This window comes from Triturus cristatus, chromosome 4_2 (assembly GCF_964204655.1).
Source record: "Triturus cristatus chromosome 4_2, aTriCri1.1, whole genome shotgun sequence".
NCBI classification, from domain to species: domain Eukaryota; kingdom Metazoa; phylum Chordata; class Amphibia; order Caudata; family Salamandridae; genus Triturus; species Triturus cristatus.
Window position 1 is genome coordinate 545,763,356 of NC_140586.1, and position 15,190 is coordinate 545,778,545.

The window sequence follows — 15,190 nt, forward strand, 5'->3', positions numbered from 1 at the left end:
ACGGTAACTATGGTGATTTCCTCCCATCAGTCCTATTTATGCTTGCTCTAGGACCCCAGAGTCGTTTTTAATCACTATTGTTTCATTATACAGGTGCCCTTCCCCACTCCCTTCACCCCTGCGACCCTGTCCTGATGAAGACCCCGTCAATAAGGAATCCAATTACCTATCCACCCTCTTGGGTTTAAGGGGTCGAAACGTCGACTTATCATCCATACCAGTACCTCAATAGTGTATTTTACACTGTGTTCTCTTTTTTGTACATGGGTTTTCAAATGATCGCATGTCTCAATGAATTTATGTCAGTCTGAATATGTGGCATGACATATTTTGCCCAACCAATTAAGTTGTGATATTGTTTTGAATTGTTGTGTCACTTAACCCCCTCCTTCCTAAAAATATCACTATCTACACGTTACCCTTCCCCCCCCCCCCTCCCTCCCTGGGCACTCTCTTGCACCTTATTTTGCTTAATTGGAATTGTTGTTGTATCTGAAATGACTTGATACCAGTGCAGAGTGTGATTAAACAACACTCACGCTTCCTTTTTGTTGATTCAATTTTTAAATTTATTCTATTCAGTGTGCTCTATATTTCATACACTCTGGGACCCCTTTCCCTATACTGTTCGACACCCAGGTCCCAGTGATTTTTGGGTATACCCCTTTTTCTAATGGCTGGTATTGAAAGGGCATGTTTCAGTCTGCATGTCAGAATGTTTTAATGAAATAGAAGAAGATTTGAGAAGTCACTCAAAATGTGCCCTAATTTTTCATTTTTCCGCACTAATCATAATTTCTATGGCAAAATGAACCTCCTCATTGTGTTCCTTTTAAATTGAACTACTCACTCTCTACTACTCACTCGCTACTACTTTCTACTACTCACTCTCTACTACTCACTCTCTACTACTCTCTACTTCTACTCTCTACTACTCACTCTCTACTACTCACTCTCTACTACTCTCTACTACTCACTGTACTGCTCTCTACTACTCTCTACCACTCACTCTCTACTACTCTACTACTCACTCTCTACTACTCTCTACTACTCTCTCTCTACTACTCCCTCTCAACTACTCACTCTCTACTACTCTCTCTACTACTCACTCTCTACTACTCTCTACTACTCACTCTACTACTCTCTACTACTCTCTACCACTCACTCTCTACTACTCCACTACTCACTCTCTACTACTCTCTACTACTCTCTCTCTACTACTCACTCTCTACTACTCACTCTACTACTCTCTACTACTTTCTCTCTACTACTCACTCTCTACTACTCACTCTCTACTACTCTACTACTCACTCTCCACTACTCACTCTCTGCTACTCGCTCTCTACTACTCTCTACTACAAACTCTACTACTCACTCTCTACTACTCTACTACTCTCTACTACTCTCTACTACTCTCTCTGCTACTCACTCTCTACTACTCACTCTCTACTACTCACTCTCTACTACTCTACTACTCTCTACTACTCTCTCTACTACTCACTCACTACTACGCACTCTCTACTACTCTCTCTCTACTACACACTCTCTACTTGCTCTCTACTACTCACTCTACTACTCACTCTACTACTCACTCTCTACTACTCCCTACTACTCACTCTACTACTCACTCTCTACTACTCTCTACTACTCACACTCTACTACTCCACTACTCTCTACTAATCACTCTCTACTACTCACTCTCTACTACTCACTCTCTACTACTCACTCTCTACTACTCTCTCTCTATTACTCTCTACTACTCGCTCTACTACTCATTCTCTACTACTCATTCTCTAATACTCTTTCTCTGCTACTCAGTCTCCACTACTCACTCTCTACTACTCTCTACTACTCACTCTCTAATACTCACTCTCTACTACTCTCTACTGCTCACTCTCTTCTACTCTCTACTACTCACTCTACTACTCACTCTTTACTACTCTCTACTACTTTCTACTTCTCACTCTCTACTACTCACTCTCTACTACTCACTCTACTACTCTCTCCCACTCGCTCTCTGCTACTCTCTACTACTCTCTACTACTCTCTCTACTCTCTGCTCTCTATTACTCATCCTCTGCTCTCTACCTTTCTACCTCTCTATACCTCTCTCTCTCTACTACTCTCTACCTCTCTACCTCTACCTCTCTATCTCTTTGTCTCTACCTCTACACCTCTAACTCTCTACCTCTCTCTACATGCACACATATGCACATATATGCATATGCATTTATATATATGTATGTGTATATATATATATACATACATATATATAATCTGCATATCTATATAAATACAAATATAAATGCATGCATACATATACATATATGCATGTTATGTACATGAAATTTTGAAAAACACTATTAAAAGCAAAGCTAAAAAGCCACCTAATTACAAACAGAATTGCTTTAACTTAAACGAGGGCGAGACCTATTGCATTTTCAATGCTTGTTTACTTTGGTTCCATCAAGAAGGCATTCAGATGTGACACATTTGCCATAAATTCTGAATGGTAGCACTCTAGTTCCTCATTAGATCACTGTAGTAAAGCTACTGCTCACCAGGGAAGTCTGCTGCTGGTATTCAAAGTGCATGTTTCAGTCTGCATGTCAGAACTTTTTAATGAAATAGAAGAGGATTTGAGAAGTCAAAATGTGCCCTAATTTTTCTTTCTGCAGCACTAATCATACATTCTATGGCAAAATGAACCCCCTCATTTTGTTCCTTTTTAAATTAAATGTTTTAAGAGTTACCACTTTATTCCAATCAAGATGGCTTCAGGTGTGCCATACGTTTATCATAAGTAGGAGTGTTAGCGCTCTAGTTGTTCTTTGGAACACTCTGGGAAGCTGCAGTAGAACACAAAGGAATAAACTGACAGTCTCTGCCCTTGTGGGATTTGCATGTTTTACTGAGAATGTCAGACTTCATTCTCACATGACTAAGAAAGATAATGTGAATTTACAGAAAATATGCTCTCAGTTTAGCTTATAGATCACCTTCCAAATCTCTGTGGGAAAAGCATGTGAAAATAGTTTTCTCTCAAACATGATTCATGATATCCCAGCAGAAGACTTTTTCACATGGTAAAATCACTTTATCACAAACCTTTTTATTGTTTCAGAACAGGCATTTTCATTCCAAATCCTTTTCATCCCCCAGCCTGACGCGTTTCAAAGCTTCATGCTTTTTCTTCAGAGGCTTTTGAACTGCAAGTGGCATTTTGGCTCCCACAGTTCCCTGCGTTGTCATCTTTTATTGGCCTCCGGTGTGCCTGCTTCAGTGCTAAATACTATTGCACGCCGGAACTTGTGGTTCAGCTCAAAATTAATTAATAAACTCCAGTGCTTTTCGTGCAGTTCAAATGCAATTCAAGGATCATTAAAACCCTCCAGTGGGCTTCAGAATGCAAAGTCCTGTTCTATAATTAGAAACCAGCTGCGCCGATCAAGTTTCCCCAAATAGTTTAGGATATATATATATATATATATATATATATATATATATATATATATATATATATATATATATATATATATATATATATATATATATAAATGTATATGCATATATATGCATATATATATGTGCATATGTGTTCATGTACAGAGAGGTAGAGAGGTAGAGGTGTATAGGTAGAGGTGTAGAGGTAGAGAGGTAGAGGTAGAGAGGTAGAGAGTAGTAGAGAGAGAGGTAGAGAGTGGTAGAGAGGTAGAGAGTAGAGAGTGAGTAATAGAGAGTAGAGAATGAGTAGTAGAGAGTAGTAGAGTAGTAGAGAAAGTATCAGAGAGTGAGTAGTAGAGAGTAGTAGAGTGAGTAGTAGAGAGTGAGTAGTAGAGAGTGAGTATTAGAGAGTGAGTAGTAGAGAGTAGTAGAGAGTGAGTAGTAGAGTGAGTAGTAGAGAGTAGTAGAGTGTAGTAGAGAGTGAGTAGTAGAGAGTAGTAGAGAGTGAGTAGTAGAGAGTGAGTAGTAGAGAGTGAGTAGCAGAGAGAGAGTATTAGAGAGTAGTAGAGAGTGAGTAGCAGAGTGAGTAGTAGAGAGTAGTGGAGAGAGAGTAGTAGAGAGTGAGTAGTAGAGAGTAGTAGAGAGTGAGTAGTAGAGAGTGAGTAGTAGAGAGTGAATAGTAGAGAGTGAGTAGTAGAGAGTGAGTAGTAGAGAGAGAGTAGTAGAGTAGTAGGGAGTGAGTAGTAGAGAGTGAGTAGTAGAGAGTAGTGGAGTAGTAGAGAGTGAGTAGTAGAGAGTAGTAGAGAGTGAGTAGTAGAGTGAGTACTAGAGAGCAGTAGAGAGCGAGTAGCAGAGAGCAAGTAGTAGAGAGTGTGTAGTAGAGAGTGAGTAGTAGAGAGTAGTAGAGAGTGAGTAGTAAAGAGAGAGTAGTAGAGAGTGAGAAGTAGAGAGAGTAGTAGAGTAGTAGAGAGTGAGTAGTAGAGTGAGTAGTAGAGAGTAGTTGAGAGCGAGTAGCAGAGAATGAGTAGTGGAGAGTGAGCAGTAGAGAGTAGTAGAGAGTGAGTAGTAGAGAGTGAGTAGTACAGAGTGAGTAGTAGAGAGTGAGTAGTAGAGAGTAGTAGAGTGAGTAGTAGAGAGTGAGTAGTAGAGAGAGAGTAGTAGAGAGTGAGTAGTAGAGTAGTAGAGAGTGAGTGGTAGAGAGTAGGAGAGTAGTAGAGTGAGTAGTAGAGAATAGTAGAGAGTGAGTAGTAGAGCGAGTAGTAGAGAGTACTAGAGTAGTAGAGAGTGAGTAGCAGAGAGAGTAGTAGAGAGTAGTAGAGAGTGAGTAGTAGAGAGTGAGTAGTAGAGTAGTAGAGAGCAAGTAGTAGAGAGTGAGTAGTGGAGAGTGAGTAGTAGAGAGCGAGTAGTAGAGAGTGAGTAGTAGAGAGTGAATAGTAGAGAGTGAGTAGTAGAGAGAGTAGTAGAGAGTGAGTAGCAGAGAGTAGTAGAGTGAGTAGTAGAGAGTAGTAGAGTGAGTAGTAGAGAGTAGTAGAGAGAGAGTAGTAGAGTGAGTAGTAGAGAGAGAGTAGTAGAGTAGTAGAGAGTGAGTGGTAGAGAGCAGCAGAGAGTAGTAGAGTGAGTAGTAGAGAGTAGTAGAGTAAGTAGTAGAGAGTGAATAGTAGAGAGTAGTAGTAGAGAGAGAGAGTAGTAGAGAGTGTAGTAGAGAGTGAGTAGTAGAGAGTAGTAGCGAGTGAGTAGTAGAGAGTAGTAGAGTGAGTAGTAGAGTAGTAGAGAGTGAGTGGTAGAGAGTAGTAGAGTGAGTAGTAGCGAGTGAGTAGTAGAGAGTGAGTAGTAGAGTAGTAGAGTGAGTAGTTGAGAGTGAGTAGTAGAGAGTAGTAGAGTAGTAGAGAGTGAGTAGTAGAGTAGCAGAGAGTGAGTAGTAGAGAGTGAGTAGTAGTGAGTGAGTAGTAGAGAGTAGTAGAGAGTGAGTAGTAGAGAGTGAGTAGTAGAGAGTGAGTAGCAGAGAGAGAGTATTAGAGAGTAGTAGAGAGAGAGTAGCAGAGTGAGTAGTAGAGAGTAGTAGAGAGAGAGTAGTAGAGAGTGAGTAGTAGAGAGTAGTAGAGAGTGAGTAGTAGAGAGTAGTAGAGAGAGAGTAGTAGAGAGTAGTAGAGAGTGAGTAGTAGAGAGTGAGTAGTAGAGAGAGAGTAGTAGAGTAGTAGGGAGTGAGTAGTAGAGAGTGAGAAGTAGAGAGTAGTGGAGTAGTAGAGAGTGAGTAGTAGAGTGTAGTAGAGAGTGAGTAGTAGAGTGAGTACTAGAGAGTAGTAGAGAGCGAGTAGCAGAGAGCAAGTAGTAGAGAGTGTGTAGTAGAGAGTGAGTAGTAGAGAGTAGTAGAGAGTGAGTAGTAGAGAGAGTAGTAGAGTAGTAGAGAGTGAGTAGTAGAGTGAGTAGTAGAGAGTAGTTGAGAGCGAGTAGCAGAGAATGAGTAGTGGAGAGTGAGCAGTAGAGAGTAGTAGAGAGTGAGTAGTAGAGAGTGAGTAGTAGAGAGTAGTAGAGTGAGTAGTAGAGAGTGAGTAGTAGAGAGAGAGTAGTAGAGAGTGAGTAGTAGAGTAGTAGAGAGTGAGTGGTAGAGAGTAGGAGAGTAGTAGAGTGAGTAGTAGAGAATAGTAGAGTGAGTAGTAGAGCGAGTAGTAGAGAGTAGTAGAGTAGTAGAGAGCGAGTAGCAGAGAGAGTAGTAGAGAGTAGTAGAGAGTGAGTAGTAGAGAGTGAGTAGTAGAGAGTGAGTAGTGGAGAGTGAGTAGTAGAGAGCGAGTAGTAGAGAGCGACAGTAGAGTGTGAGTAGTAGAGAGTGAATAGTAGAGAGTGAGTAGTAGAGAGTAGTAGAGTGAGTAGTAGAGAGTAGTAGAGTGAGTAGTAGAGAGTAGTAGAGAGAGAGTAGTAGAGAGTGAGTAGTAGAGAGAGAGTAGTAGAGTAGTAGAGAGTGAGTGGTAGAGAGCAGCAGAGAGTAGTAGAGTGAGTAGTACAGAGTAGTAGAGTGAGTAGTAGAGAGTGAATAGTAGAGAGTAGTAGTAGAGAGAGAGTAGTAGAGAGTGTAGTAGAGAGTGAGTAGTAGAGAGTAGTAGCGAGTGAGTAGTAGAGTAGTAGAGTGAGTAGTAGAGTAGTAGAGAGTGAGTGGTAGAGAGTAGTAGAAAGTAGTAGAGTGAGTAAGAGAGAGTGAGTAGTAGAGAGTGAATAGTAGAGAGTAGTAGAGAGTGAGTAGTAGAGAGAGTAGTAGTAGACAGTGAGTAGCAGAGAGTAGTAGAGCATGAGTAGTAGAGAGTGAGTAGTAGAGAGTGAGTAGTAGCGAGTGAGTAGTAGAGAGTGAGTAGTAGAGTAGTAGAGTGAGTAGTTGAGAGTGAGTAGTAGAGAGTGAGTAGTAGAGAGTAGTAGAGTAGTAGAGAGTGAGTAGTAGAGTAGTAGAAAGTGAGTAGTAGAGAGTGAGTAGTAGAGAGAGAGTAGTAGAGAGTCAGTAGTAGAGTAGTAGAGAGTAGTCAGTGTCAGTCAGTGGCAGTCAGTGTCAGTCAGTCAGTGTCAGTCAGTCAGTCAGTGTCAGTCAATCAGTGTCAGTCAATCAGTGTCAGTCAGTCAGTGTCAGTCAATCAGTGTCAGTCAGTGTCAATCAGTGTCAGTCAGTGTCAGTCAGTGTCAGTCAGTCAGTGTCAGTCAATCAGTGTCAGTGTCAGTCAATCTGTGTCAGTCAGTGTCACTCAGTCAGTGTCACTCAGTCAGTGTCAGTCAGTCAGTGTCAGCTAGAGCTGCTCTGCTGACCTGGTTCGCTGGCTCTAAAGCAGCTCTGCTGACCTGGTTCTCTCTCTCTAAAGCAGCTCTGCTGACCTGGTTTCTCTGGCTCTACAGCAGGTCTGCTGACCTGGTTCTCTGGCTCTAGAGCAGCTCTGCTCACCTAGTTCTTATGCTACAGAGCAATCTAGTTCTCTGGCTCTACAACAGCTCTGCTGACCTGGTTCTCTGACTCTAAAGCAGCTCCGCTGACCCAGTTCTATGGCTCTGAAGCAGTTCTGCTGACATGGTTCTCTGGCTCTAGAGTAGCTCTGCTGACTTGGTTCTCTCCCTCTAAAGCAGCTCTACTGACCTGGTTTCTCTGCAGCAGCTCTGCAGACCTGGTTCTCTGGCTCTAGAGCAGCTCTGTTGACCTGGTTCTTAGGCTCTAGAGCAGCTCTACTGGCCTGGTTCTCTGGCTCTAAAGCAGCTCTGCTGACCTGGTTCTCTCCCTCTACAGCAGCTCTGCTGACCTGGTTTCTCTGGCTCTACAGCAGCTCTGCTGACCTGGTTCTCTGGCTCTAGAGCAGCTCTGCTGACCTAGTTCTTAGGCTCTAGAGCAGCTCTGCTGACCTGGTTCTCTGGCTCTACAGCAGCTCTGCTGACCTGGTTTTCTGCACTCACAATGCACGCTCCCGACTTCGTGAAAATATATTTAAAAATAATATACGTTTATTATAAGTACAAATATAATATTTTGATGAATATCTTACATAATCTCTTGCCTTAATATGTATATTAAAGACACATACATATCATTTTGGAACATAATTTTTTTTGCGGGAGTCGCGCACCCAGCGCGCCCCAGCACGTATATGATGTCACGCGGGACCCGCAACCGCGCAAACATCTCATACCGTAATGCGCATGTGTCGCGAATGCGCGGGAGCAGGAGTCGCAGACTGGTCGCATACCAATCGCGCATATCACGTGATATTAAATGTATATGATGCAACTGAAAAACATCCAGCCGTCGCACACCATACGCGGATCCTTCATGACTTTTCTAAAATGGCGGCTAGAATGCGTGCACCCACCGTGATGTGTACACTTTGAAAATAATATATTAAAATAAAAAATGAAAACAAGAAAATTAATCAATATTTCAGTTTTAATCAAAAACATTTTTTTTTGCTATTTTCAGAAAAATATATAATGTTATTTAATGAATAAAATATTTATAAATAAACAGTTAAAAAACTGTAGAAAATCAGTACAAAAAAATAGATATAACTACTATCACACTTAAAAGTTAGCATTTAAAAAACCTTTGAAATTCACTGAAAAAAACATAGGTTTCAGAGACGTTATAGATAGAAATTAGCATTTAAAAAAACCTTAGAAATTCACAGAAAAAACCATAGGTTTCAGGGGTGTTATAGTTAGCTGCCCATTTCCCTCATACAAAACCATAGAAATTCCTCCGTTATAGTTAGTTCTGCTAACTATAACTCACGCGCCCGCAATGCACTGCTGATGATGTCACATATTGCATCATTCATGACATGGTCAGTGACATCACTGATGACATCTCAAATGACATCACTGATGACATCATCCACTTGACAATCTGATACACATCATCATACACTAGTATAACCTTTCATCACTCACTGTAAAATACAGAGTACCATATTTGAAACCATTGACACACCAATACCAGTTACTAAATACCCACTCACTGATTCCTAAGTTTACACACACAACTACCCATTCAACAACAGAATCATCTATACATGCAGTCATTAATTAATAGAACACTATCAAATGCACTTATACACATATATAGACATTGACACATCAGCAGTCATCTTAGTCGGTTATGCAGTCATCCTACTCACTCATGAAAAAAATGTATCGCACTTAAATTTACTCACTTACACAATTATCCAACAACACCTCATTTATTCAAACACATAGTAACTCATTGTCAATATGTTAAAAAAACACCATTACAATTATACACTCATTCATATAGTTACTCTCACAATCACTGACTCTTACACATACTTATTTATATACACCAACTCTCACATACAATGCCTTTTATTTTTTTACTTTGTTGAAGATGTACAACTAAAACATATATTCGCTCACCAACACACAAATAAATACACTCAGTCACCCACACAACTGTTTCCACATGCACTCTTAAACCCATACACCTAATCAATCAACCATTCACACATCTATGCATAGAGTTACACACACCCCATCCAACCACACACAAACTCAGTGTCTAATCAATAACTAATATACACACTCATGTAGTTAGTGACCAACTGATGCAGCATTTTATACAACAACAGAGACAGTGCTGCACACATTCATATAGTTTAGTTACTAATCCATGTATTAAGTGAGACACTTTTAATTACTCACTTAAAAAGACAGTCAGACAGCTACTAAATCCTCCATCCAGACAGTTATATATCCACTCAATCTTCAATACAGACTGGTATATATATAATACATATTTAAATTTCAAGCTAAACCACATTCAGTGGATGATGTCATTAGTGATGTCATCAGTGATGTCATTTGAGATGTTATCAGTGATGTCATCAGTGATGTCACTGACCATGTCATGAATGTTGCAATATGTGACATCATCAGCAGTGCATTGCGGGCGCGTGAGTTATAGTTAGCAGAACTTATTATAACAGAGGAATTTCTATGGTTTTGTATGAGTGAAATGGGCAGCTAACTATAACACCCCTGAAACCTATGGTTTTTTCTGTGAATTTCTAAGGTTTTTTTAAATGCTAATTTCTAACTATAACGTCTCTGAAACCTATGTTTTTTTTTCAGTGAACGCACACACATATATAAATATGTATATATCTGTCTCTAACTGACCATGGTATCATATTTTTTGTATTCCTGGAGTAGAACTATGAGGAGAATAATGCCCATGAGATTTGTCACATGGTGCATCAGGACTTCTCATAGTTCTACTCCACAAATACAACAAATATGATGCCATGATCAGAGTGAATCATTCTTTCTTTAAGTGAGTTATGACTTCAGGACACTCTAAATGATAATGTAGCCATCCAGTCATAGACTGGACTGTGGAAGGGAATAGTGGCATGCTCTTGCCAATCAGGTACGCAATTGCTGTATTCCACCTCTCACAATGGCAGGCCTTTAGCTGCCAATTCTTAGTAGCAGGAACTCATTGGAATAGAGAAATATCAAAAATACCATGTTATTGCTTTTCAGAATTTTTACTTTCTTCTACATCATCTGTTGCCACCATATTTGTTGTATTTGCAACCAATATCTTACATATGTGCTGTATTAGCGTGGCTTACAACCAACGTCTCCAATAACTCTAGTCCAAATGTCTTGTGTGTATATGTGTGTGGGTTCAGAGGAAACAGTAAGGGTAGCCCAGAAAAATATATCTAGTGTCTCTGGCAGGTTTGGAGGACGATCACATGAATCTTTTCCAGGCAAAATTGGAAATCTCAAAATGAAGGTTAGTACACATGCACTTTCTGGGGACCGATAGAAGTCTACTTATTGATTAGTCTTCTGATCTCAAACCGGCAATCTGCAAAGCCCGCCTTGAAGTTGCTTCACTGGCTTCCTGTTCGGGAGAGAGTCAGCTTTAAAGCCATGTGCATTGCCCATAAGACGCTAAGCGGGAATGGCCCCACGATCAACCACTCCATGGTCTAACCTTATGTGGCAAATAGACAGCTGCGCTCTGACGATTTGCATCTGGCGGCTGTTCCCAAGATTAAGAGGGCCAGAAGTGGCGGCCACCTATTCGCCTACAACGTTGCTAAGATGTGCGAATACCCTTACCCTCTGCCTACGGAAGGAAACTTGCCATTAAGCCTTCCGGAAATCATTGAAGACCTGGCTCTTCTCTTAACTGTGCTGTCCCTCTCTGCTACTGTCTTAGCGCTGGGATGCCCCAGGGTAGCCATGAGCTCAATAAATGTTGTTTCATTTCATTGGGTATGACAAAGATTGGCTTGGCAATGTAACAATCATTTTCTATGCCCATTTTAAATTGAAATAGAGTATGGTTTTTGTTACACTCCAAAAGAAGTTCAGAGGTAACCATATTGTATATTAGACGTAGAAGGTTTATTAGGCTTAGTTACAGGATGGATATCAGCCACCCCAGGAGCAGCATCCTTGCTTCTCAGACCACACACACCAACTATCTCTCTCTCCACTTCACCAGGCACTTCAGCATTCCACTACCTCATCAAGCATTCCACAGACACACCACATCCACACTGGCTGAGTAGCAGGGAACAGGTAACCAAGGGAATGGATACATTATGAGAATTCAAGTCACAACACATTTCGTATTCCAGCATGGTAGTCCTGCTTCAGTAGCACTGCCTTCTATATTTTGGAACATTTTAGTTTCTACATGACAATCCTTTAAGCAAGATGGCAGTGCCTTGTTCACAGAAGTGGACCATGGAGGTGCTGTCTTGTGGGTGTGCTTATCTTCATCCACGGCCAGACTGGACCAAAATAGGCCCAGGCACTAAAATAAAAGAAGCCCCCATTAGCAAACCAGATAAATAAACAAGCATTTGCAATGCAATAGGTCTCGCATTTTTGAGAGTTTGAGATATTGGCATTGTAAATGGCAATGCTTTTTATTTATGTATTGGTTGTAAAAGCAAATAAATAAAAGGCATTCTCATTTACGATGGCAATAGCTTACACTCGCAAATGCGAGACCTATTGCTTGGCAAATGCTTGTTTTGCTAGGAGAAGGGTGGTGTTCCCTAAAAAGTGAGGCAGGTATACAATGACCTGAACACCCGCAAACGCCCCACCATAGGAATGCAGAAATAATCTAAAACCTCGACGGGTCTCTCCGCACTTAGGAATCAACACATGGTGGACGTGCATTGAATCAGATTCACCAGTGATGCCCCTCCTCCACCAGTAGCACCTAACCTACGTGCGAAAATGTTTTTTTTATCATCAATGCATGCAATGCGTGCAAGAAAGATCGCACATGCTCCCAACCCTCAGAATCCTAAATACATTCCATTCAAACTGCACGCCTAAAGGTTACAGTTTTTGTTCATGAATTAAGATATCACTGTGGAACTCAACTTGAATGCTTTAATGTGAGATGGCCCCAGGTAGTTCTATTTTCACTCTATATCTTTTTCTTTCACTTATTTAAAACAACACATCCGGCAGGATATCCTACATTGTGTCTTCCAATTCTCTTGCAAACTATATCTCGCATGAAATATTCTTGATTTTTACAAGTTTCAAATATATAATAACAGAAGCCATTATTCACATATTCACCAGAATCTCAAAGCACGTTAACAAATGGATTGCCTTACATTGGTTTAATCTCGGAAGTTTGATTAATTCTGTTTTTTGTTGGAATGTGACCTTGTGAACTAGTGGTGGCACTCAGTTCTCTATAGTTGGAGGAATAACACTTGGAAATTGTTGTGCATGTAAGGTTTAGAACAAACGATTTTGTGAAAATATATAACAGTTTATCTTCGGCTCACAACCAAAGCACTTCTTTGGGATTAATTATAAAACCATTGTACTGGTAAAAAAAATAAAGAGAACATCTATTTTCAGCATTTTTGTGACTTGTGTGATAGAGATTGAAGCAAATGGTTTGTGCAACAGGGTCCTATAGCATCGACTAATTGGCTGTGCTTTCATACTAACAATTTGTGAAAATACAAGTCCCCCACTTTCAAACGTGAAATATGATACTCTGAGATGTAACCGGGTTATTTCGTTTCCTAGTAGACCAGATGTTTTCAGATATTATGTGATATTTTGTATTTGTGGAAAATAAGTAGTTCCTTTTTCATAAAGCACAAAGTCTAAGCAAACATGAGGTAGGGACACTGTAACATAATAACAGGAATTTGGGGGCATATCAGCAACACCCGGCGATAATTATCGCTCAGCGCTCTTAGCGTGGGGATAATTATCGCCTGCTAGCGTAGATTTTTATCGCTGAGATAGCGTGCTATTAGCAACGCTTATCTCCTCAGCGATAAAAATCCTCACGCTAACTGCCTAACGTGAGATTATCGCTGGAAACCCAGCGATAATCTCACGCAATGTGGCGTTAGCTTGCTGATAGGGACTCACAAACTTAGCCATGATATCCACCTTCCATAGGATATCATGGCTAAGTCAGTCCTGAAGCAGGCGTAAGGAAAGTAGCGATAACAGGGGTTATTGCTACTTTTCCTGCCGCTATGCTTCATAGCGTGGAGCTTGATGATAGGAGAAATGTCGCTTAGCGACATTTCTCCAGTCATGTTAGGTCAGGAACGCTCACTTTGCATCTCATTAGAGATGCAAAGGTGGGCGTAAAGAATCCCCACGCTAAAGCAAGGTTTCACGCGTTAGCGTGGCCTTGCTAATAGGGCGATAAAATTATGGCCGCTTTTCGGCCGAAAACGGTCGCAAAAGCGGCGATAATTTTTTATCGCCTGCTTGTAAATATGCCCCTTAGTGCTACAGATGAGAGTCCACGAATTCTCCATTGCAGTTAGTCTTTCAATTTGTGCAACATCTTGGTTGAACATGTGATAATTCTTAACTATATAGCTTGCAGTATAGTAATACAAAGTGACACTTACTATAGTGTGCTGCTTTTCTTTTCTGCTCTGAGCTATTAGGAACGCCAACAGATTTCGGTTCTTCCACTGAAGTTAAAAAAGTCTTCTGTTTATATTCAGCCCTTGGTTACAATCAGAAAATGACTATTAGAATAATAAAACAGTTGGTATTTTTAGGTTTCAAACGCTCATTGGAATTGGAAAAAACATGATTTACAATTGTTACAAAAGAGATTTTAGACATCCTTTAATTCAATTTTAAGATTGCAGTAAAATCATTTTCAGCACCCTATACAAATAATGGAGACTAATCAAGCCACGAAGCAATGCCTGGAGAATAGAAATGGATAATCTATAATAGAGAAGGCATCGAAAACTCTCTAGGCCTTTCCCCAATGCATAGCAGGCATCAGCTGAAAGTTACTTGATTTAGGTATTTATTTATTGCAGTACCGACTACGCTGCAGGCAGGGAGGCAGAACGTGGATTAGGATATAATAAGGTAACACAACGGGCCTTTATTTTTCTTTGCTGTCCTGTAATTAATCATGTAATGAAATAAATGTACTTCATGCTGAAGAAAGGCTAAAGGGTCATGCCACTCAAATTCTTAACCAGCTAATCATCACTTATATTTATGTAAGAATTATTATGTGACGATAAATGTTAGAGCTGTCTCTCCAACAAAATACAGGTTTAGTGATATAAAAGTGGTTGCCACACACTTAAGCCATAATTAAAAGGTTGCTAAAAGCAGGTGATTTATAACTGTGGTAGAGGCTCACACAGAAGAAATCCCACCTACCATAAATAAGTGGGAAGGGGATATTGTGCAGTGAAATTGCATTCACAACTTCCAGCATTTCACTACAAAAACTCCCCATTGTTTTCTTAAGATTTTAAAGTTCAAAAGGAACTACATTTTAATGACACAGTGGACAGGGTATGAATATGAGAAAAATATGTGATTGCCTTCTACATTTCTTCTTCATAATGACTGAGGGTCTGATTTAGATCTTGGCGGACGGGTTACTCCATCACAATGGTGACGGATATCCCGTGTGCCGAAATATAAATATGTTGGCGGATAGGATGAGATATCCTTCATGGTTGTGATGGAGCAACCCATCCACCAAAATCTAAATCAGACCCTGAGTGTTTTGTGCAAATAAAGAACATCTAAATGAGGCTGAAAGTGTAACAGTAAATCTACATGTATTCAGTTATTTACATGTGAATTTACCTTTTGTGACTAAGCCCTTTCGTTTCTCACTCATGCACTGCATTTCCAGCTCATGACTTGATTACAGCACTGTTGGACCCGGCCTCGTGGCATGGTCCTTACCCCCGGG

The 15,190-nt window shown here is 40.4% G+C and overlaps 1 protein-coding gene across 1 annotated transcript in view; it reads right to left on the reverse strand.

Moving 5' to 3' along the window:
* HFM1 (helicase for meiosis 1) overlaps window positions 1-15,190 on the reverse strand; it is a 3,754,865-nt gene that overhangs the window by 553,591 nt on the left and 3,186,084 nt on the right. The window contains exon 33 of the mRNA XM_085599940.1: window positions 13,860-13,960. Within this exon, the coding sequence (XP_085456066.1) occupies window positions 13,860-13,960 (101 nt within the window). The remainder of the gene's footprint in view (window positions 1-13,859; window positions 13,961-15,190) is intronic.